This window comes from Varanus komodoensis, unplaced genomic scaffold (assembly GCF_004798865.1).
Source record: "Varanus komodoensis strain SLA01 unplaced genomic scaffold, ASM479886v1 scaffold23, whole genome shotgun sequence".
Lineage (NCBI taxonomy): Eukaryota > Metazoa > Chordata > Lepidosauria > Squamata > Varanidae > Varanus > Varanus komodoensis.
Window position 1 is genome coordinate 457,955 of NW_025335627.1, and position 23,522 is coordinate 481,476.

The 23,522-nt window shown below is 44.2% G+C and overlaps 1 protein-coding gene across 1 annotated transcript; it reads left to right on the forward strand.

Annotated features, from left to right (window-relative positions):
* Nucleotides 1-2,077: 2,077 nt before the first annotated feature.
* Nucleotides 2,078-20,646, forward strand: TMEM237 (transmembrane protein 237). The gene is made up of 13 exons (XM_044431918.1): nt 2,078-2,179; nt 4,286-4,317; nt 4,531-4,541; nt 6,751-6,807; nt 9,110-9,223; nt 10,024-10,117; nt 11,884-12,038; nt 13,715-13,838; nt 15,717-15,908; nt 16,938-17,011; nt 17,527-17,620; nt 18,749-18,870; nt 19,642-20,646. The coding sequence occupies exons 1-13, from the start codon at nt 2,162-2,164 to the stop codon at nt 19,707-19,709; spliced, it is 1,155 nt and encodes a 384-aa protein (XP_044287853.1). The 5' UTR covers nt 2,078-2,161; the 3' UTR covers nt 19,710-20,646.
* The last annotated feature ends 2,876 nt before the right edge of the window (nt 20,647-23,522 follow it).

Genomic DNA, 23,522 nt, shown 5'->3' on the forward strand with positions numbered 1-23,522 from the left:
ATTCCAGCTGAGCTATTCAAAATCTTAAAAGATGATGCAGTAAAGTGCTACACTCAATATGCCAGCAAATTTGGAAAACTCAACAGTGGCCGCAGGACTGGAAAAGGTCAGTTTACATTCCAATCCCAAAGAAGGGCAATGCCAAAGAATGTTCAAACTACCACACCATTGCACTCATTTCACACGCTAGCACAGTTATGCTCAATATCCTACAAGCTAGGCTCCAGCAGTATGTGGACCAAGAACTACCAGAAGTACAGGCAGGATTTTGAAGAGGGAGAGGAATTGGAGATCAAATTGCCAACAAATGCTGGATCATGGAGAAAGCTAGGGAGTTCCAGAAAAACATCTACTTCTGCTTCATTGACTATGCTAAAGCCTTTGATTGTGTGGATCACAACAAATTGTGGCAAGTGCTTAAAGAGATGGGAGTACCAGACCATCTTATTTGTCTCGAGCAACCTATATGCGGGTCAAGAAGCAACAGTGAGAACTGGACACAGAAACAATGATTGGTTCAAAATTGAGAAAGGACTTCGGCAAGGCTGTATACTGTCGCCCTGCCTATTTAACTTACATGCAGAGCACATCATGAGAAAGGCGGGCCTAGATGAATCACCAGTTGGAATTAAGATTGCTGGGAGAAATAACAACTTCAGATATGCAAATGATACCACTCTCATGGCAGAAGGTGAAGAACTAAAGAGCCTCTTGATGCGGGTGAAGGAGAAGAGCGCAAAAGTTGGCTTGAAACTCAACGTTAAGAAAACTAAGATCATGGCATCTAGTCCTCTCACTTCCTGGCAAATAGATGGGGAAGAAATGAAGGTAGTGACAGATTTTATTTTCCTGGGCTCCAAGATCACTGCAGATGGTGACTGCAGCCAAGAATTTAAAAGACATTCCTTCGGAGGAAAGCTATGGCAAATCTAGACAGCATACGAAAAAGCAGAGACATCACCCTGCCAACAAAAGTGCATATAGTCAAGGCTATGGTTTTCCCAGTTGCAATGCATGGCTATGAAAGCTGGACCATAAGGAAGGCTGAGTGCAAAAGGATTGAGGCCTTTGAATTGTGGTGCTGGAGGAGACTCCTGCGAGTCCCTTGGAGTCCAAACCAGTCAGTCCTAGAGGAGATCAACCCTGACTGCTCTTTAGAAGGCCAGATCCTGAAGATGAAACTCAAATACTTTGGCCACCTAATGAGAAGGAAGGACTCACTGGAGAAGAGCCTAATGCTGGAAAGAATAGATGGCAAAAGAAGGGGACGGCAGAGGATGAGGTGGCTAGATGGAGTCACTGAAGTGGTCAGCATGAACTTAAGCGGAGTCTGGGGGATGGTGGAGGACAGGAAGGCCTGGAGGAGTGTTGTCCATGGGGTCGCAATGGGTTGGACACAACTTCGCGACTAACAACAACAGGACAGTGCTTTTGTTGCTCTCTGACCCCAAGTGTGCATGGGGGGCTGGGGTGGATTCCTGAGGAAGACTGCTTTTTTCTCCCTGGATCCACTTCCCATATGCGGCGTTTCCCCACTTCCTTGTTTAGAGCAGGAAAGCAGTTGGTACTGAGGAGTGATGGGTGTGCCACAATTGTACCTGTCTTCTCTCACTTTCAGGTCAGGGAAGGGCCAAAGAAACTGCTCATTTCACTTGGCCACACATGAATGCTTCTTTATTTTAAAAATGGATACACCACATTTAAGGCAGGGCTGCAGCACCTGAGTGCTAGGGGCCAAATCCAGCCTTCTGGCGTCCCAGGCAGCCCTCTGCGGTTCCCAAATGGCCTTCCCCTTTCCTCAAATCTTTTGCCTGTTTCCTAGCTTTCTGTGCTGGCGTGCCTCGCAGACTGCGGTGGCTGCTTCGCTTCAGCACACCCACCATCTGGAAGAAACAAGAATCGGAAATCACTGCGCTGCGCAGCAGATGATCCGCGCAAACACCTGGCAAAGCCGAGTCAGGGCGGCCCTTCCACAGTCCGACGAAGGGGGAGCTGGAAGCACGGCGCCCGCGCCTCCCTTCCCTTCCCTTCCCGCCCGGAAATGGCTCCTCCGCCAGCCCACCTCTTCCCTCGGCGTCCGCTGCAGCGCCTTGGAGATCGGGCGCGCCCTTAGGGCGCCGTGGCTACAGCACGGCGGGAGTTCCTCGAGGCCGGGAGCGGGATGGAAAACGTCCGCCCGGTGAGGGAGGAGAAGGCGAAAGACCCCGAGGCTGGCGGGCTGTGCTGCTGGAGGCTGCGCCCTGGAGCCGCCTTGGAGCACGGGAGCGAGGAGAGGGCGCTTTGGTGCGCGGGGGGCTGCCGCCCTACAACCCAGCTATCCTTGCCGGTCGTGGGAGAATACGCTGTCTAAGGGCGCGATCCTAGCTGGCTGGGGAACGCTGGGAGGTGTAGGACTTTTTTCTGCTTGAGCATGCTTTAGGGTAGCGTCTTTAGCATTATCCACTTAAATTGGAGCATCCAACCCCCGACTTACTTCAAGCCTTGTGTCTCTGCCGCTTAAGGTCCCGAAAGAATTGTTTTGTTTCGCGTTGCACAGCGATCTCCACGGAATTTATTATTTTAGAGTGCAACCCTGTGCATTTTACACAAAAACTACTCATACAACTCCCAGCATTCTTCAGTTTGATCTTTTTTTCTGTCTACACATGCAGAGGTTTGCGTCCTAACGTATTTTTCTGGATTTTTTTGGGAACATCCTCTAATGCTTTTCCCCCCCTTCTCATCTGAAGAAAGTGATATATTTCTTCCTGTTCCATAATACTGGAGTCAGCCCGAGAACACATGAAAGGAAAAACTTCTCACGGTGCATAAACTCTGAAATTCACCCACGAGATGTAGTGATGGCCACCCATTTGGGCAGTTTTAAAGGAGATTAGATAAATTTCTGGAGGAAAGTCTAGCAATGGCTACTGGTCCTGGTGGCTATACACTGCTTTCAATATCCAAGACACTGTACCTGTGTTGCTGGGGAACTTGGGCAAGAGGGTGCTGTTGACCCTGTTATGGACTCTTGGTGTGATCCAGCAGAGGTTTTTTGTTCTTATGTGGGAATGCTGGGAATTGTAGGACCTGTTTTCAATTTAAACATGTTTACTGTGAAAACAAAATGGAGCAGAACCTTCAGTGTCTAATTCTGTCAAAGTTGTTCCACTGTGGTCAATGTCTGAGAATGCTGTCGTCGTCGTCGTCGTCATCATTATTACATTTTATATCCTGACCTTGTTTCCTCTTGCAAAGACACCAAGGCAGCTCCTCCTTTCCATGTCATCCTCACAATGGCCCTGTGAGGTAGATTAGGCCGAAGGTTTGTGAATGGCCCGAAAGCACATGGTGGCTCCATGGCTGAGTGGGGACTAGAACTGGTATCTCCATTCCAACATTGTAGCCACTATACCACAAAATTAGATTGCCGGATGACATTAAGAAGGCACTTGCGTAGAAAATCGGCAGCAACACCAGGGGTTTACACGAAAGCAGTGTCAGGCCCTAAATCAGGTGGAGCAAAGGTTCACTTAATCCTGGGTATTGGAAGTTTATTTTTAGTATAGAATTAACACAAGAAGTCACTGTAGGTATAGCAGGTTTATGCCACATTGAGTCTGACTTTAACTGATATGGGGAAGAAGCAAGTGGTGAGTCTTCTTTGAGTTGTCAGCCTTAGATGCTTCTGATTTTTAGAAAAAAAATCAGCTAAAGAGTCAATCAGATTTATTGGAGCCATGCTCCTTTTGTTTCACTTACGTAATACAAGATCTGGGTCTTAAGCTGCCTAAGAAAGAAGGAATCGTCAGGTGAATCGACAACACGTTAAGTAATCGTCAGCAAATACTTTTTTTTTTATCACACTACTTGCTGTATTTTGAAATGTGTGGTGGATGTTAGGATTAGCTACTGCATTTTGTGCAGCATCTTTTAGTTAGGTTATTTAAGTTACCTTTTCTATCAGCTTGGATTTACTAATAATTGTGCTGCTGCTCTAAAATTGTGTTTTGACTGTTTTTGTTCTTTTGTCTTAGCTCATATTTTTTGTTTTGATTTGATTGACTTGGGTACCTTGGTAAAAAGGCAAGATAGAAATTAATAAAGAAGCACCCCAATCTTCCAGTCAGTGAATTAAAATTGCTTTACATATGATTGCATTTAGTATATGTTTGATGTCCTGAGTATAACTGTGACACTTTAATTTTAGCTCTGTTTATAAATGCAGCTATTGAGAATGTGCTAAAGAGAGGATAGCTGCTTGCTGTTTTTAATATACTAAAGTATATTTGTATTTCCATTTTAGTGTCCACCCCGTGTTCTTCCACCAGTACCAAGGTAAGTCTAATTGATTTCCTGTTGAAATTGCTAGCATAAATAGCTCTTTGGTACACACTTTATGCTGTCCAGATGTTACAAGCAAAACTATTATGTGGGGGCATTTTAGCAGTTCTGGATTTATCACCTGTTTCCAAAGTTAACACACTTCTTTCTCTTTTGTTTCTTTTAAACATCTTTTCTGCCCCGATTTGAAAAATGCTTGATCTGAAGTGAAAACCAAGGTGAGTTTATTATGAAATTCATATTTATATGCATAAAATATTCTTCCAATAATTAGTTGTTTTATGTTATTTATCCTGGTGACCATATTTAAAAATATTTAAAAATAGCTTATAAGAAACACCCTTGAAGGTTCAAGGCGCATCCAGTGCAGAGAGAAAGGAGTGCCAGAGGCAGTTTTTGCCTCTCTGCCCTATTCTTCCAATAATTAGTTGTTTTATGTTATTTATCCTGGTGACCATATTTAAAAATATTTAAAAATAGCTTATAAGAAACACCCTTGAAGGTTCAAGGCGCATCCAGTGCAGAGAGAAAGGAGTGCCAGAGGCAGTTTTTGCCTCTCTGCCCTCCCACGATGCATTTTTGATAGATGTGGAAAAAAGATTATCTATCTGGAGCACCTTGGAAGGGGAGGGAAGGAGGCTGGAAGGGCTTCAAGATACCTTTTGTCCTGGCCACCCCATTCCCTTCACTCCTCTCTGAAGTCACTTACCTGGTGTCAAAGATGTGGGGGGGGGGCATGGGTTAGAGTTTGCCTCTGCCCTCTGATCTGGGAATCTGAAAATCCCATGGCCCCTCCAGTGCTGTCTTGGGGCCATAGGATTCCTCCCTAAAATACAGTCTGAAATTCCATTCCATTTATAAAACCAATTTGTTGTTGTTCTGTGCCATCACATCACCTCTGACTTATGGCGACCCTCTGAATGAAAGCCTTCCAAAATGCCCAGTCCATGACAGCTCCACTTGTCTCTCCCAAGTCCAAGGCTGTGGCTTCCTTCATGGATTCAATGCATCTTATATTTGGTGTTATATACAATACTGTAATTATAGACAGACAAACTAGGCAGTGTACACACTCAGGGGAGACATGGGTGTAGAAATGGGTGATTACTTGGTACCTAAAGTCCGCTACAGTTGGTACTTCCAAATAGCATAAGGTGGGTGCCACCACGAAGAATGCCACTTCTTGGTTGGTGCAACATGTACAACCAGCAAGGCCATCTCTGATTATCTTAGTGGTAGCCCAAGCATGTGCTTGGAGAGGCAAGCCACTGGGTGAGCTGGTCTCATGCTGCTTGCAGCTTTGCATGCCAACAGCAAGGCCTTGTAACTGAATCAGAGGCTAAAAGGTAGCCAGCACAGGTGCTTCAACACCAGGGTGTTACGTGCATGGCCAGGTGCTCCACTCAGCATCCCAGGTGCCTCATTTTGCACCAGCTGCAATTTTAGGGTCAAGTGCAAGGGCAGCCCCACATGCAGTACATCACAGTAATCTAAATGCAGGGGTCACCGCAGCATGGCCTGCCATGGCTGGGTAATTCCTGAGTTGGCCTCTGGTGCTTCTCCCAACAGAAGCCAGCTGGGCTCCTGATGAGGAGGATCATTCCAGGAACTGCAGACATGGCCTTTCTGAGGGAGCGCAGCCCTGTCTGGAACTGGCAGGCTCCCCATTTGCTGTATGTGGGATAAAATACAGTGAGAGCCAGTACAGTGATTAAGAGCCATGTTGTAGGGTAGTTTTTACTGAATTTTAAGTTTTGTTTTAATGTTGGCTCATTTGATTCTAACCTTCCAGACAGTTGGGACTGGGACTGGCTGGGGCTGATGGCTACTGGGCCAAAACCTCTGGATGGCATCAGGAAAGACTGTTTCCATTGTCACTGGATGGATGCAAATTCGTTATAAGCCATCCTGAGAGGAGATTTGGGAAGACATTTTTTAAATAAATAGCATCTAATACACTCTTCCTTTTGCTTTTCCACTCCCTAAGGGGAAGTGTTTTCTTTTAAGAAGTAACCATTTTAATAGTTAATACCTACTATAATCTAGGAAGCAACATTAAATTACAGTCCCACTTACTCTGGGGCATATCCTGCTCAACTCAGTGCAACTTCTGTCCACATGAACACGGGCGGGACTGTAGCTGTCCCCAACCTGCCGCCCTCCTGACACATTGGACTGCAGTTCCCGGCACGGATGGCTGAGGCGCACTGGGAATGGGGCCCAACACACCTGGAGAGCGAAAGGCAGGGAGAGCTACACCTGCTGCTCCTCCTCAGCTGCAGTCCCCACAGTCTTCTTTAGGAGGTGTTAAGACGGCTGACTTGCTGTACAGGGTTATTGTAAGGTTTACAGTCAGATAATGCATGTGAGCACCTGAAATAATTCTATATAATGAGGATGAGGAAACTGTTTCTGTTTTTACTCCAGATGAAATTCCTCTTGGTCGCCAGAAAAGAAAAAAGGCCAAAGGAAAGAACTCACTAGGTAAGAGGCTGATTTAACTGATTTGATACAGGAGATGGTCAAGAAAGGGCATGTCAAATGCTTGAGGTTGCAAGGGGTACACCTGGCAGATCGTGTCATTTTTGTCTGGTTAGTTAGCCTTGGATGTATGACCAGATGTTCTGGCATATAAAACAACCCTTGAAACTGAGAATAGTAACTCAAAAATCAGGGTGTTTTATACACCAGGTGAAAATTTTTCATTTTTATTTTACAATAGAACCCCCATATCCATGGGGGATAGCTTCTAAGCCCCCCAGGGTATGCCTGAAACTGCAGGACCCCTGTGCAAGTGGAAATGCCACAGGTATCTCTAGCAAACAACCACAAATACTTCTAGGGACTCTGCTACACTCTTTGTGTTATTTCTTTGTCTCTCAGTGGATGTGAAGAAGGTAGAGATGTTGGTGCTTTTTTCTTAGAGATATTTCAGGGTTTTTTCTAGATATATTTGCTGGGGGGTTTTTTGCTAGAGGTGTACTTGTGTATAACAGTGTATAAGAGGACCCTTCAAATAGCGAAGTAAAAATTGGGGGTCAACTTATACCCCCAACAAATGACAAACACCAGAAGAACAGCCAAAAATATCAACCTTGTCTTATGCAGTAATCTATTGCCAAAGAACCTGCGCTCTGCACATTTGGAGACTTTCTATACAAAACATTTACTGTGCACCTTTGATCCCTCAATTACAGTAGTTTTTATGTGCGTTACATGACATATCATTCTCTAGAGCCTCTCCCATTTTGTGCAACTATTTTCACAGCTCTTTTTAGATCAAGGAAAGTCTTCTGTTATTTGTGAAGGGTGGCATGAGACCCTTGTGTATTTGTCTAATTCCACTGCACCCCAGTGCCAGCTAATGATTGCATAGTGGAACAGAGAGAAAGTCAAAGAAAGGAAAACCCTGGGAAAAAACACATGTAAGAGATCTGAACTTGCTGAGATCAGAAGCCGCAATAAGTGGTAGGCTAAAAGCCACAGGTAGAATAGTTCTTAGTCATTCATGAAGGAAAACAAATGCATTCGGAATACCATTCCATGCATGAAAGCAACTCCAGGTTGATGGAGGCCCTCAAGCAAGCAGATGGGGGCGGTCACCCCAGAGATTAATCTTGGCAGTCCACCCTGGGGTCTGGAAAGAAAGGCAAGGTCCTATCCAGGATGGGGGATTTTCCCCACCCACAGGGACTATGTTTCCTGTAGATGGTTTACTTCCTCCTCAGATGCAGTGTCCATGAAAGATAATGCCAAATAAATGTGTTAGTCTTTAAAATCCCACAAGGTTATTTGCTGTTATTCCTTGTAAGGCATGTTGCCAGTGGGGCAGGTAGTTGGCCAGACAGGTCAGGAAATGGGTGGGCTGGAGCTCCCCTCAACACGTGGCATCTCCATTCACGTGCACCCCCATCTGTTTATCCCTCTCATCCATTCAGTTGATTCTTTTTTCTTTTTTTCCTTTCTTTTTCTTTCTCCTTCCCTCCAGCAAATGTGTTTCAGCTTGTCTTCATTTTTAAATCAGAACACTAGGCCATTCCCTTTCAAAGACAAGCTAAACATTACTTAGTAGTCTAGTAATGTTAGTCTGACAGCTCCCATATTCTTGAAAACCATTCTTGAGAAGGGGACACGTGTCTGCAGAAAATGGGTAAGGAGGGAATGTTTTCCCTTCCCCTGGAGAGGGGATTTCTGGAGCCTTGTCATCTTTGCACCTGGGGACCTTTTTCCCCTGTCAGCCACTTTCCTTCTGAAAAGTTCCTCAGACCAGACTTCTTTTCTCCCCTTTTGGGTTCTGATCCGGTATTTGCTGGGTAAATTGGGCTCTGGAACCCTGGCAGAACAATGCCTTCTCCCAAGCTACATCATTTTAAGGGGGAAATGGCTAGCAGGGAAAGGGTTCTGTTTTCCTCACACACCCACCCCTGAGCTGCAAAATACCCTCTGCACATGGTGATTTGTAATGGAGAGGTGGCTATTGGGCTGACGGTCCAGATAGCCACAGTTTGGGCCTTGTTTGTTCCCCTAAATCTCCAGCTCTTAACGGCCGGCTTCTCATTCAGACCTGGGTGGAATGCTTCAGACTCAACAGCTGCAGCGCCTTCTGTCAGCTTCCCAAGCCCATTTGCAAGGCATCAAATTATGCCAGGTAGCACGTGCTCTCATAAACCATTTGGATAATTGAGCAGCAGTTCTGTGAGAAATAGATATATTGTTATGGTGCTATATCTTGTAGGAAATGATGTTACAGTGTTAACAGAAGTTATCATTTGATTCTGCTATTCAGATGGCATTGTCCAGGCAGCTGTCCGCCGGCCGTCTGAAAGCAGTGAACCTCTGACACCCGAGCCACAAGATGCTGCACCTCAGAGGAAGCGTAAGAAAAAAAGAGTGCCTCCAGGTATGTGAAGTAATGCCAAAACAATTCAGGCAGAGTGTGGCCCCATTTGGGCTATCGGACAACCTGTGGTTCACAAACTGTGGGTTCTTTGAATGCAAGCTTACCTGCTTCTGTCTATAAATAACCCAGAAATGCCCTATTCCTAAGTTATTAATGCCATTTTCAGTACTGTGAGTTCTTGGGGATTAAACAAGTCAGCATTTTAACCAATGGTTTCTTGCTAGGTTAAATTTCTGGAGTATTTCTCCCTCAGTATCCCAGAGTTCTAGATTCTGGCATCAAAGCAAGTGGTCAAGAGCTAGAACATTTGCTCACTCTCAAACATCCCAAGGTCAATGACTTGTAAGTTGTTTAATTGTCCAAACCGATCAGTACAGCCGTCTCAGCTGTCTTTTTTTTCCTTACCATTAATGCCTTTGACTTCTAGCAGTAGCGCATCTAGAGGGCACAAGGTTGGGGAAGGCTGATATGAAGATATACCTGTATCCACCTGGACATGTGCCAGTTAGGGAGTTGGGCTTGGATCGAGGGGACCCTTGTTCAAATTCTCCCTTGGCCTAGAAGCTTTCTGAATGGTCTTCACCTTGGGCCAGTCATTCCTTCTCAACCTAACTTGCATTGCAGGGCTACTATGTCCCATTTAGCTCCTTGGAAGAAAGGAACAATTTTTAATGAGAAGTCTGAATCTCCAAAAAGTGCTTTGCTTCACCATTCCCTTCTGGAATTATGGCATTTCTTTCCTCATTTTCTAATGGAGACCTGTGGTACAGATTTTCTTGTTTTCCATTTTATAACTCCAGAATCGGAGACATCTTTCACTGAACAGAATGGAAATGGCATGGATCCTTCACCTACTGAAGAAACAGTGACCCGTAAACAGCGGAAAAGAGTAAAGTGAGAATTTTCAACTTGACTTCCCCAAATTATTTCATAGCAAGAAACTTTGTTCTTGATGTTTACACTGTAGTCTATTTATTATATTTATTACATTTCTATATTGCCCCATAGCCCATGTGCTCTCTGGGCAGTTTACAATTATTAAAATCATTTAAGCTAAAATCATTAATACAATTCATAAAATGCTCATAAAAACAGGATAAACAGTGTACTCATAAAATACTATAAAACAAGCAATATGACAACCAGCAGCCATTGGGCAACAACCAGGAACAGCAGTAATGCTTGGAGTCCCCAGTTTTGAAGTGCCCCCCGTGCTGCTAGCAGAGATGAGGGGAAGCCGGTCCCAGCTGTCCCTGAATCCTGTCCCAAGAGTCCTTCTGCTATTCTTGTCAAGGGGTCATCTGGTTTTTTACCCCTTTGTGGGTTATTTTATAGTCTGGATTCTGACAATAAGCTACAGTGAGTTTATTAAGCCCTACTATAAGCCATGGCTAGTTAGGAAGAGGGTTGGATTCATGGCTTAACATGTTTTGTAAACCCAGTCACTGTGGGTAACTAGCCAGAGTGGGATGGTGTGCCAGCCAATCCTATACTGCTTCTGTTGGAGTGCAAGAAGCTGCCCCAACAAACTATGGCTTGCTTTTGGCCCCTGATAGGTTGTTCTGTCCTCTGAACCTGGGCAGAGTCTTCCTGCTTTTGCCAATTTTGTCTGAATCAGAGACAACACTTTGCCAAGCATGTACATTGCACTTTGGAGCACTTAGTACTGGCTGACTTTACCCCCTCTGCAATCATGAGATCATTTCTGTTCCCCACTGCTTTCCCCATTTTTTAAAAAAATATTTATTTATTCGATTTATATCCTGCCTATTTCCTACAAAGGACTCAAGGCAGCTTGCATCATTCTCCTCCATCTTATCCCCACAACAACAACCCTGTGAGGTAGGTTGGGCTGAGAGTCTGTGACTGGTCTAAGGTCACCCAGTTGGCTCCATGGCTGAGCGGGGACTAGAACCCAGATCGCCTGAGTCCCAGTCCCATGCTCTTAACCGCTATACCATTTTTCCCATTTTTAGAGATAATTTTCATGATCTCCATAGTGATAGCTACTGGCGACTCTTTTAAAATGTGTAAGTTGTGCATTGGATGGGCTCCCAGTGTTTTGCCACCTATTTTTCTTTGTTTCACACTGCTAAATGTGTGCAAATATTTCTGTAATTTTAAAATTCATTTTTGCCTGCTTTGCAGACCTGCACAAGTGCATACCTCTTCGTAGGTACAGTAAGCCTAATTGTCAGTTGGATGCAGTGTGAGTTGTCCCCTGAACCACCCACGCTGCATAGTGCATTTGCAGGGTGAGTTGGTATGTTGTGCCATTTCAGGTTCAATTTATGAACTAGCATAAATTTAAATCTAGAAACACCTCCCATCTCCAGAACTCATGTTTTCTGAATAAAAAAAAAATAACAGATTTAGACACTAGTATGTTAAATCCTGGGATTTCCCTTTCCATGTCATTTTTTTGCAGTATGACGAGCTGACGTGGTGAAATTTGTCCTGCTGTCAGATCCCGTCTGCTAAGAAAGCCGCTTATGCTGATACTACCCTAATTGCCATAAGCATCCAATAGGCAAGCTCTGATGTGCTTCAGGTCAGGTGCTAATTCGTTGTACCTGCTGATAAATATGTGGTGCCGATATGCCTTTGGTCACGAGCCCTAAAGGGGAAAATTGTCCTTTCTCTCCTCTGCATGTTGACAGGAAAGCTCGCCCAGCAGAAAGTTCCAATGACCTGGGTGTGGAGGAAGAAGACATCATTGAAGATGAGCACGGAAAGGGTTCAGAGCAGCATCCTGTGCTCTCGGTTCCACCTGGTGCTAGCCAGCCTATTAGCAAGGTGTTTGTTGAGAAAAATCGTAAGTGATTTGTCAGCAGCACAAGAGACATTACTGGGAATTTTTAATCGATGTTTTATTATTATTTCACAGAAATCATGTGACTCCTCATAAGTGACATTAAATGACATCAGGCAGTGTCATTATGATTTATTTTACATGGCTAAACTTGCAGAAGGGGTCACAAGCTTAGGGAGCAATCTTTTGGCCCCTAGACATTATTGGGGGGGTCCACAGGATATTTTGGAGTGTCTGGAGCTGGGCATCAAGCTCCATTCTCCCTCTCCTGCCTCCTTGCAACCGGCATGGAAAGAACCACACTGGTTTCTCTTTGAGGTCAGGAAAGCAACCTTGGGGAGGGGGAAAGGGAAGTGGTTTGGTGGTGGAAGGGGAGGATATTGGAGTGGCTAGGATCCACGGTATCCTGAAGCTTCTCCAGCCTTTTTCCCTTCCCTTCCAAGCTGCCCCCCTAGATGGGTGAAACGATCATTTAGCAAAAATGGAGGGTTAGGAGAACAGGGAGGCAAAGGTTTCCTCTGCATAGGAGGCCCATAAGCTTCTGAGTTGGAGGCTTATGGGCATCACAGTAAGACTGTGCCAAGTGAATTAAGGCATGCCAGTCCAGTGCCACACATGAACTGCTTGCACACCAGGACGGCAGTGATCAGATCTTGTGGCAGGCACACAGGAGATGCATCTGTGTGAAAAGATTCCCCTAAAGACAGAAAGTTTGAAAGCTGCTAGTTCCAAGGTTTAGCCAGTACTGCCTTTTGGCATCCTTTGTGATGTAATGTTTTCATACAAGGTGTGTGTTTACAACACTCTCAGGAGAATAACTTCTTCTCCTTTCCCTCAGATAGGCAAGTGCTGTTTAGTAATTCTGTTCACAGTGTTATAATTGTCATTCTTGAAACCCTGTGGGATTGGTGGGGAGGGGTATTGATCAGGGATTTCAGTGAATGGCTGTTGCTGTTTTTAAATCTCCTCTGAAATCAAAGCAAGGAGCATCACACTTCCTTCAGGCATATGATCAAGCCAGAAGATTCCACTGTGTTACAAGCAGGTCCTGATCGGATTTGTGCCTGGACGGGCGACCACCTGGAGCCCCACTTTCCCCATCTTGAGTTCCATGGAAGAAGGCAGGATGTAATTTCGGGGTGGGGAAATTGTGGCCCTCCAGATGTTTTGACTTGCCACTGGCATGCCCTAGCCAACAGAGCCAAAGAGGAGCTCTAGGCCAAAACATCTGAAGGGCCACAGGTTCCCCACCCCTAGTATACATACAGCTGGATTACCCTGAAAAATACCGAAACTTATCCATTTCACAGCCATCCTGATGAACAAAAATAAAGCAAGAATGGAAATAGACAGCATCAAATTAATTGCTCATGACTTCTCTTAATTATAAAAAGCAAAACAAAAAACAGCCCATTTGCTCCCTTTTCAGTTGGGTATTTTCAGTCAAGACAAAAAGCCTCATATTGCCATTCTTTGGATGTTTATTCGAACATAAATTTAGTCTAGTTAAATGCTATTTTCTCAAATTTGTGATCCTGAGAGAGCACCCTCAGGATCATAACAACAGTAGGAATATTGCATAAATTGATAGCGTCTGATTGCATTGTAAGGAGCCACGAATAGATAGCACTAGCATTGGTTATTCTGACAATTTTTTAAATACCATTTTTTGTTCTAAGGACGTTTTCAGGCAGCTGACCGCAAAGATTTGATTAAAACCACTGAAAACATTGATGTGTTTATGGAAATGAAAGCTGCTTGGACAACCAGGGATGTGGCGCTTTCCGTTCACCGTGGTTTTAGGTATGAGATTAGTCCCATTTTGGGGTCATTCAAAGAGAATGGGTGGTTCAGTTGAATGAAAATCACTGTTAAGCCTTATTCCTGAAATCGCCATTAGTTTCCCCCACCCTTCCCATGACAGTATAAATCTCACCTGCTTGTCAAAATGTAATTTTTTAAAGTACAGGAAGCAAAGGTTGTGACACCAAGTAAAATTCCAAAATCCATATGGTAATACCTGTAATACCTTTATTTATCAACAAAAGAATTCACAAAAGAACCGCATAGCTGAAGGAAGATCGCAAAAACTTCCACAATTATTGTTGCTTGTTTACTATATAATCCAAATAGCTATCTTGTTTTGCAACTAATCCTTTGACCTTGTTTTAGAGCTGTATGTGGATAACATTTTCCCTCTGCAAAACCAGAACAATCTTGATAGCACAAGCTACAGTTCTGGAGATTCAGCTGTGCCTAGTCCAGCTTTTATGATGTTGAGCTCAGTGACAGCCATTTCATACCGAGGCATCAAATGCTGGGTTTACTCTGGGGTTGCAGCCCCATGCTTCAAACCCATGCTGGTAACATCTAGGTAATCACAAGACCAACTGCACTATCCAGCCTAACAGAAACAGCTTGCAATGGATCCAGTGGGTGGGAAAATACTTGTGGTGCCTATCGTGGTGCAGTGGGATGTCATGCATGCATGCTCAGATGAGATTCCCAGGCATGCACCAGAGATGGAGGGATTTGGTGGGAATGGCGGCTTAGACTCGGAGGAGGGGAAGTGGATAGTTGACCCGGTAGTGGCTGAGTGCTCACTCTGATATTTGAGTTGTTGAGTCTAGTGAGGCCCCAGCTGCCTCACTTTCCCAGTGAGTCAGCTTGAGCCAACTCTGGATCAAAGCAGTTCAAGGACAACCATTGAGCCCCCACACTCCTAATTGTGGGAAAAAAGCCAGCGGAGAACAGGCTGGGGAGAGGTTCTTGGGAGGAGAACTTGACACCCCAGGAGACATGGATACAAGGGCCCGTCGACACACCCACCGACTAGACCAATTAGGGGCTCAGTGGGAAGAACATAGGCATGCTCGCTTCCATAGTGCGCCCCCCTCCAGAGACCGGCCCCGAAGGGTTCATAAGCAAAGCTTTGGGTGAGGGGGGTCAGAGTGAGGGGTCAACTTTTTACCCGGACTGCATGTTTCAAGGCGTGTGAATATGTTGTTTCTGTATGGAACAAAAACCCTTTTAATAATTGCTGAAATGCCTGTCTCATTTGGGAGGGGACACCTAGCTCACGGCAGGGAGCTTTGGAGCAAACATCTTGTTTTGCAGACTCCAGCCAGCTGTACTCCTACATCTTCTGACTTCTGTCTCTTCCTAACTCCCTTCAACTGTCCATCCAAGCATTAGGATTGGCCTGTAAGGTGCTGTGTGATATATTACACAGAGTGAAATGCTGATGGGTATTTGTGTGATCACACGCATGTCCAGTGCATGTTAATTCCTTCATGGAACAGCAAGAGTGAGAAGCACCCGTTAGTCACCAGGCATAATGGTTTCTTGCCGTTCTTTTCAACTAGCTACACGAATATTTGAGTGGGACTGATTAACAGTAAACGTTATTTTGGGTCTTTCCTCCTTGAGACCAAAGAGATTTCAAAAACTAGTAATAGGGACATAACCAATGGAACTAGAGCTATAAAATTGTATTAAGAAACTTGTACTTTAAGTGCAAAAGCTGGCATTGTGAGGTTGGATGCCACTGCTTATCTAAATTGGGAAAAGAATATAGGATGGTGAAATCACAGAAGTATGTTTCTCTTTTTACAGTTTATGACATACTGAACATTTTAACTTTGTACAAGCTTGAAATCTAATATGCTTTCATTCATTTAGGACAATTGGACTTTTCACTCATGGTTTCCTTGCCGGCTATGCTGTCTGGAATATTGTAGTGATTTATGTACTGGCAGGAAACCAGCTGTCAACTGTCTCCAACTTGCTGCAGCAATACAAGACTTTGGCATATCCTGCTCAGTGTCTTCTTTACCTTCTGCTAGCAATCAGCACTGTTTCAGCATTTGACAGGTACAGTTGCATTCATTTTTCTAGCCTTACACATGTGACTGTGGTTTCCTTCTAAAGTCTCCTAAAGAAAATATATGCAAAAATTATTAAAAGACCGATTGTATGGCTTGGTATTGTCGCAACAGTGCAGAGGTGGGGCTCTGTGGTGGCCTTTAAGATGCAGTGTATGTGAAATGGCTCCTAGTCCTGCGATACCTCTCTGTATCAACTGTTCCCACACTTTTCCCAATTCTGCACCCGCATTGAGGGATCCTGTAACTGCATATCTGAAAACAGCAGCAGTTGCTTGTAGGGTCCCACTGACCAGCAGTTCTGCACTGGAACACTGTTGCCACTAAGACTAGACCATAGCCCAGGGCTCCATATGGTTGCTACAAAGCAAACTTCAAGCAGAAGCCCAGCATATTGAGAGCCAAATTCCAGCAGCTTTCTGCATTCCAAAGAAGGCTCACTTCACTGTGCATGTGGTGTAAACAGGATGCACCAATGCTGCAATGCAACCACTGTTACTTGGGGGCCCTCCAGGCCAACTCGACAATCATCTGCTCTATGTTAGAGCAAGGGTAGGGAGGGGAAAAAGGGGTCTCTTTTTGTGGGGGGTGGAGAACTTCAAAGAGATCATTGGCAAACTATACCAAATATCAAAAGAGGAAGGAAAAGGTTCTCTTTAAGCTGCTGAGAAGCAGTGGGTGTTAGGAAATGAGTGAGCAAGGGACAGCAGTGGGGAGGGAATAGGAGAAAGTGAAATGAGCAGGTCAGTGTTGCCTGCCCCAAGGGCATCTTACTCAGGCCTGGCAGTGCCACCATGCTGGAGTGATACCACTGTAGCGCCAAAGATTGGGGCTTTAAGATGAAACTTCATTCCATTAAAATATTGTTGACTTCCTTGGCAACAAGATCACTGTGTATCAGACTTCAAGATCTGTCAGAATAAAATACAGGCATATCAGATTGAAATACACTGCATTGATTCAATTGGTGTCTGCTTGGCTTGTTTTTGAACAAACACATTTCATCTTCTGTATTCAGGATTGACTTGGCTAAAGCGTCAGTGGCAGTGCGGGGCTTTCTCACCTTGGACCCAGCAGCCATTGCTTCTTTCAGTGAGTAAGACAGCACAGTTTCAAAATGGTATTAGAAAACTACAGACATAAGCAAGTTTTTACATTTCCATTGCGGACTTAGAAAGCTTCCTCACATTCTTCCTTTTGATCTCAATATCCTTAATGTGTTTTCTACTGAGGTCACTGTTTCCACAAAGACTATTTCCATATTTTGCTTGATAAACATAATGTTAGGGGATTGAGCATCTGTTTATATAGACTTTTGTTTAGGAGGGCTATTTTGATGGAAGTAAAGTACCTTCATGGATTGATAGCTCACAGTTCTATTTCCTTGATCTGAATATTTAAGGAAGATCAACTTGAACCAAACAAGCAGCAAGGATATATACTGACCTTCACAGATAGCAAACCAGAAAACATGAGGTTTATTCATTTTTGGTGATAGAGAGGTCTTGGCATGAGTTGGAAGGCTGTGGCACTGGGGCTGTATAATCAATTTCACAATGATATGTTTACGAAAAATCAGGATGTTACTGACTGTTCATTTTCCTCAGTGTATTTTGCTGCTCTTGTCCTGTCTCTGAGCCAACAAATGACAAGTGACAGAATCAACTTGTATACACCACCTTCAGAGAACAGTAGCCTCTGGTAGGAATTGTAACTTTTTCTGTTTAACAGTCAACTATTTTAAAGATTTGCATCATGTAATGTATAAATCTGTGTCATATAGTATGAGATGTAATGTACATATTGTGAACCTTGTAAGGGTCCAATGAATTGCTCTTTTGTTATTTTCCTCAGAAGTGTTGGATATCACATTATTGTAAATGTGATAAATGTTGGATATCACGTTATTACATGCAGTGTTGCAGACCAAGTAGTTCAGTTTTGACCTCCACAAAGTTTTGCTTGTGTGACCTTTGTTTGCTCATTTATGGGCACACCAAGAAAGTCTGATACTTCATTTAACCAGATGCATTTCTCAAGTCTGCTGTCAAGTCTACATTTTTATAAGAAGTATCATTCTGATGGAAAAAATCTGTGCTTTAATATCAGCCTAACAGAAATGAAAGTGAGTAATCTGGTGATGGATACATAATGGTCATTCTGACCTCACAGTAAGGACTTCTTTAAGGAATGTTGGCCTGCAGAACAAGGCAAAGTTTTGTTGCCTTTAGAGTAACTTACTGGAATACCAGAGGATTATATTCCTTTAAAGCCTTCACCAAGCCAGACTAGGTGTGAAAGAATCAGTTCACACATTTGTAGAAAATGAGAGGCTAGTTCTGAACATCCATGTCCCCCCCCCCCCCCCCCGGCCCCACAGCTACCTTCCTGAAACTTATCAAGCACTTCTTTGCTCACTTGAGCTCTGATATTGAAAGCAAACACAGTGAACCCAAAGACTTGGGGAGGAGGGCTGTCAGGAGAGTGCTTATGTCTCTATTTTCCCCTTTTAAGATTGGACTGGAACCTTTTACATGACTGGAACAGTTTCTTGTTTAAATTCATGAAACGGCTGCCACTGTTCAACCATTAGTGAAACCTATATCGCTGCCAATAAAATTTTACCTAATTTCTATTGTACTCTTGATGGAGACAGAAAGCAGTGCCTAATGATTTGATTTCCATAGATTTATAATGACACTTAATGGTAAAGAGACACTTTATATATTATCATATTTATACAGTTTGAACACATGGTACTAATTCTGGTTTATCTTGTTTCGCTATAATAACTGTGTATACTGTTCTCCGCACCCCCCTGCCCCCCAGGACCTCAGGTGCAGAGGAACAGATTCTTCAGCCCTGGATTGTGGTTAATCTAGTGATCGCTCTTCTGGTTGGGATCTCCTGGCTCTTCTTGTCTTACCAGCCCCAGTTAGATCACAGTGAAGGTACAGAACAGGGAACCAACAACTAATGCATAAGCTCTGTGTAACTTTCTAGCAGGTTAGTTCATTCTTCCCCTGTGGAGAGAAGGAGAGTGAATTTAGCTCTGTAGATGGAAATGCTCCCACTGATTCTCTTATGCCCACCGACTCTGTTGCACAAGTGGTCCCCACTGCTTGCACAACAACAACTGAGCACTTCAGGGTAACAAGGGATATTGGTGAACTTGAGTGACCTGTCTCCTTCCAGATACAAGCATTTCCCATGGTTTTGGGGCTGCCCCTACGAAGCACTAAATTTCCCTTGCCTAAGCTGTGCCTTCCATTTGCTCAATGGAATTAGACTTACCTCCTGCAAGGCAGAATCAGCAGGGTTGAAAAGAATTGGGGGGGATGGGCATAAGCACCCCATGGGATTCTGCCCACTGTCAACAGCAGTGACTGATACGTTTAGAGCAATGTAACTGACACCACACACGCGTACGTACGTACCTTGGCTCATGAACTCAATCCATTCCACGACTCTGGTCGCGACCCAAATTGGTTGTGAGCCAAGTCAAATTTCTCCATAAGGTTCAATGTAAATAAGGTTAATCCGTTCTGTAACCATTTTTTTTAATTCACAAAAAATTGAAGCAAAGTGACAACAACAAAGATCGCAGCCATCTCCCCCCTCCCCAGAGATTGTGCAATTCTCTCTCTCTCTCTCTCTCTCTCTCTCTCTCTCTGTATTTTCCCACTCTATTCTAATGTCCCATACTGCTCCTTTTCTTTCAGAATTGATGTTTAATGCTGAAGTAGAAGAATTTCCACCACCAGATAAAGAAGCCAAAGTATCTTCATAATACAGAGAACCTCCTCAATACTGTAGTTATGATACTTATGATGGCTTAGTACCTATTTGTACTTCTACATTTTGTATTTTAAAATGTATTTTATATATTTACTTTGCATTAATATTACACTTATCCTATTTTAAAGGTCCATAATTGGCTAATGCAGTGTTAACATTCTTTTTTCTTAGGGATCATCAGTAGCAGTATATGAAAGGAAAAAAGAAAGTCAAACGACCTCTTTGTAGTTTATTTCTTCCTCCTCCGTTATCTACTCCTTGATATTCAGGTTTTATAGAATTAAGTATATTTTCAAAATATCACAGAAACGTAGTGCCAATTTGTCTTTAAAGAATCAAGGGTGCAATCTAAGAATGTAATAAAAAGTAGTCAGTTGCGAGTTCTGCTCAAGCTTTGAACTACTTTGAGAACTGGTATACAGAGAAGGGGAAAAAAGAATTTGTAAAAAGTCAGTAGCCTTAATAAGCAATGTCCAGACAGACATGTTTAGACAGACAAAAGTCCTACCGTTCCCTGACGTGTCCAGTGTCTAAGCATGCACAGGATTGCACCTTAAACCAGATTTCAGAAGGCAACTTACATCACTAGCATTTCAGCATCATAAGGAACTCTTGTGGAAAATCTTGTTAAAATATCCATGCGTTTGTGCTTTTTTGGACATTGCTTAGATCTCCCTTATAGTACCATTCAAACTATGAAATATTTTTGAAACTCAAATTGGTTTTAAAATCAAACGTTACTAAAGACTACCTCTCATTCAAAATTTTGTAATTTAAACTTTTGTGCAAATGAAAAATACACTGTTTGCTGAACTTGGCTCATATAGAGAATAGCATAGTTCATCTGCTCTTAGAATCATTTTAGGATTTCTTCAGTTGGGCTTTTTAAATCACATAAATTCATCATTAAAGTATGTTGCTCTGCCTCACTTATGTACTGAGTTATATGACATTTAAACACTGAAAATAGCCTCTTTTTGCTACTTTGAAAGCATGCTGAAAAGCACTTCACAAGTTTACAGTGTGATTCTAAGAAATCACTCCTTCCGGTTCAGTGGGATTTAATCTCTTGTCACAATGCTGAGGGGTTTCCCTACGTTATATATTCCACATGGAAGCTTCCAGGGGAAAAGGTCTGAAAAATGTTTACACATGCTGACACTCCATTTTGAGAACATTCATGCAATTTGCCCAGCCTCATGGGATGTCCCCGCATAAGTGGTAGCTACTGCTAGGCTGGAGCTGTTGCAAACCTCCAATTTTGGCCAGTTCCCATAGCAAGCCATTTATTTATTTATGTACGTACATACATACATACAGTGCTTTTTTTGTCATAGAACGCACCGGAACAGAGTTCCGGCACCTTTTTTTGACAGATTTTCCAAGTTTTAAAAGTAACTTTTGAAAATTTGATGTTTGGTCCACGTGCATTTGAATTACCCTGTTGAGTGTAGCAGGTTGGCGGCAAAATCATTAAAACGGTGCATGTGGGCTGCTTGTGTGTTGAATCCAATGCATACATACTTCATCCCCGCTGGTTGTGATGGGGCTGCTCGGCTTGTGATGCTGCTCAGCTTGTGATTGGTCGTGTGGTCGCACACTGAGTGCTTACTACAGGCGATGACCGTTATGTTTCGTTACACAACTGACGTGTGTGGGTGTGTGTACAGTGATTGACTACGTGCGAAATGTAAATAATTTCATGAGTTCCGGCACCTTTTTTCTTACAAAAAAAGCACTGCATGCATACATACATGTATAGGTTGCCTATAATTGCTGAGGCCTTGCTAGGAGGCTTATATTATAAATACTTAGCATATTCAACTTATGCTTCTTAAGGTGTGCTGGCTGCTTGTGTTTTTCTGAGTCAAATTCAAGATACTGATTTGGATTTTTAAAGCCCTTCACTCAGAGGAATTGTTAGACCAGAGCCTGTAGTGCTCTAGTGCAAATGTATTAGGTGACTATTAGTGTAAACAATAGATACTTTGCTTAGTGTAATTGCCAAACATGGGGCAATTTCAAGGTGGATTGCATCTAGGGAGGGAAGGATTATTCTTTCAGTCCTTACATACTGCAAGTCCCTTCCAATCCCACCCCCATACTCTTCCTATATGACAATTAAAGTTAGAAATGCTTGCTTTGAGATCTTTTGGGGCAGGGTGTACCTTAAATGAATAATTTATTTAATTTGACATCTGAATGAGAAATTGACTGGCCATGTGCAATATAAATGTATCCTAGTACTGATTTCAGCTGTGGGATATTCAGATATAAATCAACACACACTAATGTTATGCATATAGGCCTGGGCCCCAGCTCATTTATGCAACTAGTAATACCTTGACTGTAATGACCAAGCTGCATACCTTAGGGTCTTGTGCCCTCCAGAATGTTTTGAATTTCAACATCTGCAACCAAGACACCCAATTGTCAGGCACTCTGTTATTTGCAGTTTGGAAAATCTAGAGAGCAGCAGGTTGAAGAGGGCTGCCCGACTACCAGCCCTGATGTTGCTCAGGCTCTGTTTTTACCTTCCGCAGAAGCATAACATTTAATAGCGGGACCTTTCCAGCAGCGGCCCATATTGTAGAATCACTTTGAGGTTGTGTTCGGGAGGGGGGTGCGGGGCGACAAAGGGGCTTTGCGCGTGCGCGGGAGCCGCATGCGACTTGGCACATTTTGAAATGCTTGCCGCTTGAACAAAAGACGGGCAGCCGACACGTGTCTGAATGCCGCGGCTGCCTGCTGTTGCCGAGTTAATTCGCCGCGTGAGCTCAGCAGCGTTGCGTCAGTCGCCTCAGGAGGCCGCCGGCCAGGCAAATTGTGACGACGCCTGGGCGGGAAAAGAGAGCTGGCCGGGGGAGCGGCGGCGGGTGCTCACACTGTTCTCCGCCTGCCCGAGGGGGATCCCTGCTGAGCGGGCGATGGGAGAAGCTCCTGCCGCCCTGTGTGCCCAGCCGCAGCCGTCGTAACCATGTCGGGCGCCGCCAAGCAAAAAGGCTCGCTGGGGTTGCCGCCGCAGGCTCCGGGGCCGGGCCGGCGGGACTCGACCGACGAGGCGCCCACCTCCGCGAGCTCCTCTAAGCGCCCCAGCCTCAGCTCCACCGCGGGCTCGGTCGTCTCGCACTTCTCGGTGTCGACGCTGCTGGGCCTCCGCGGCCTCGCCCCCGCTTCGAGCGCCACCGCCCCCGACAAGGCCAAAGGGGAGAAGGCTCGCTCCCTCCTCAGGGTACCGAAAGCCGCAGGGTTGCGACCGTGCCGCGGAGGGTGATGCTGGGGCCCGCCGCCACCACCTCGTTTCACTCCGGGGATCGACCTCTGGAACCATGCTGGCCAGGGGAGCAGCCCCAAGTGCACCTGGGCAGGTGCAGAGTGCATGGTTCTCCTCTTTGCTGAAAAACTAAAGATACCATGTCCGCAAGGGTAGCCTGTTGCAGCAAGACACAAATTGGTGCCTCTCTCTTAAAGGAGAGCAAATGTGCGATGAGATAAAAACCATGTTAGGCATTAAGGTGCCAGGACACTTTCTGTGGTTTTAACAGTCTCAGAGCACCAGGGAAATAGGCCAGAGCAGACTTTCCCAAACTGGTGACCACCAGATATGTTAGTTACAAATTCCACTCTCTCAGCTGTCAAAGGCTGACTGGTGGATTTTGCAAGTTGTAGTCCAATTAATCTGAAAGGCACAAGGTTGGGAAAGGGAGCCTTATTCTTCACATCACTGTACTCTGTAAGAGACTTATTAGTGTACATTAATATCTTTCTCAAACCATATTTATACAGAACTCAAAACCAGTAACAG

What these genes read in the sequence shown, in the direction of transcription:
- TMEM237 (XM_044431918.1), top strand. An exon ending in CAAAGGAAAGAACTCACTAG is followed by an intron (nt 6,808 to 9,109) that starts GTAAGAGGCTGA and finishes TCTGCTATTCAG; the next exon opens with ATGGCATTGTCCAGGCAGCT. An exon ending in AGCAGCCATTGCTTCTTTCA is followed by an intron (nt 17,012 to 17,526) that starts GTGAGTAAGACA and finishes CATTTTCCTCAG; the next exon opens with TGTATTTTGCTGCTCTTGTC.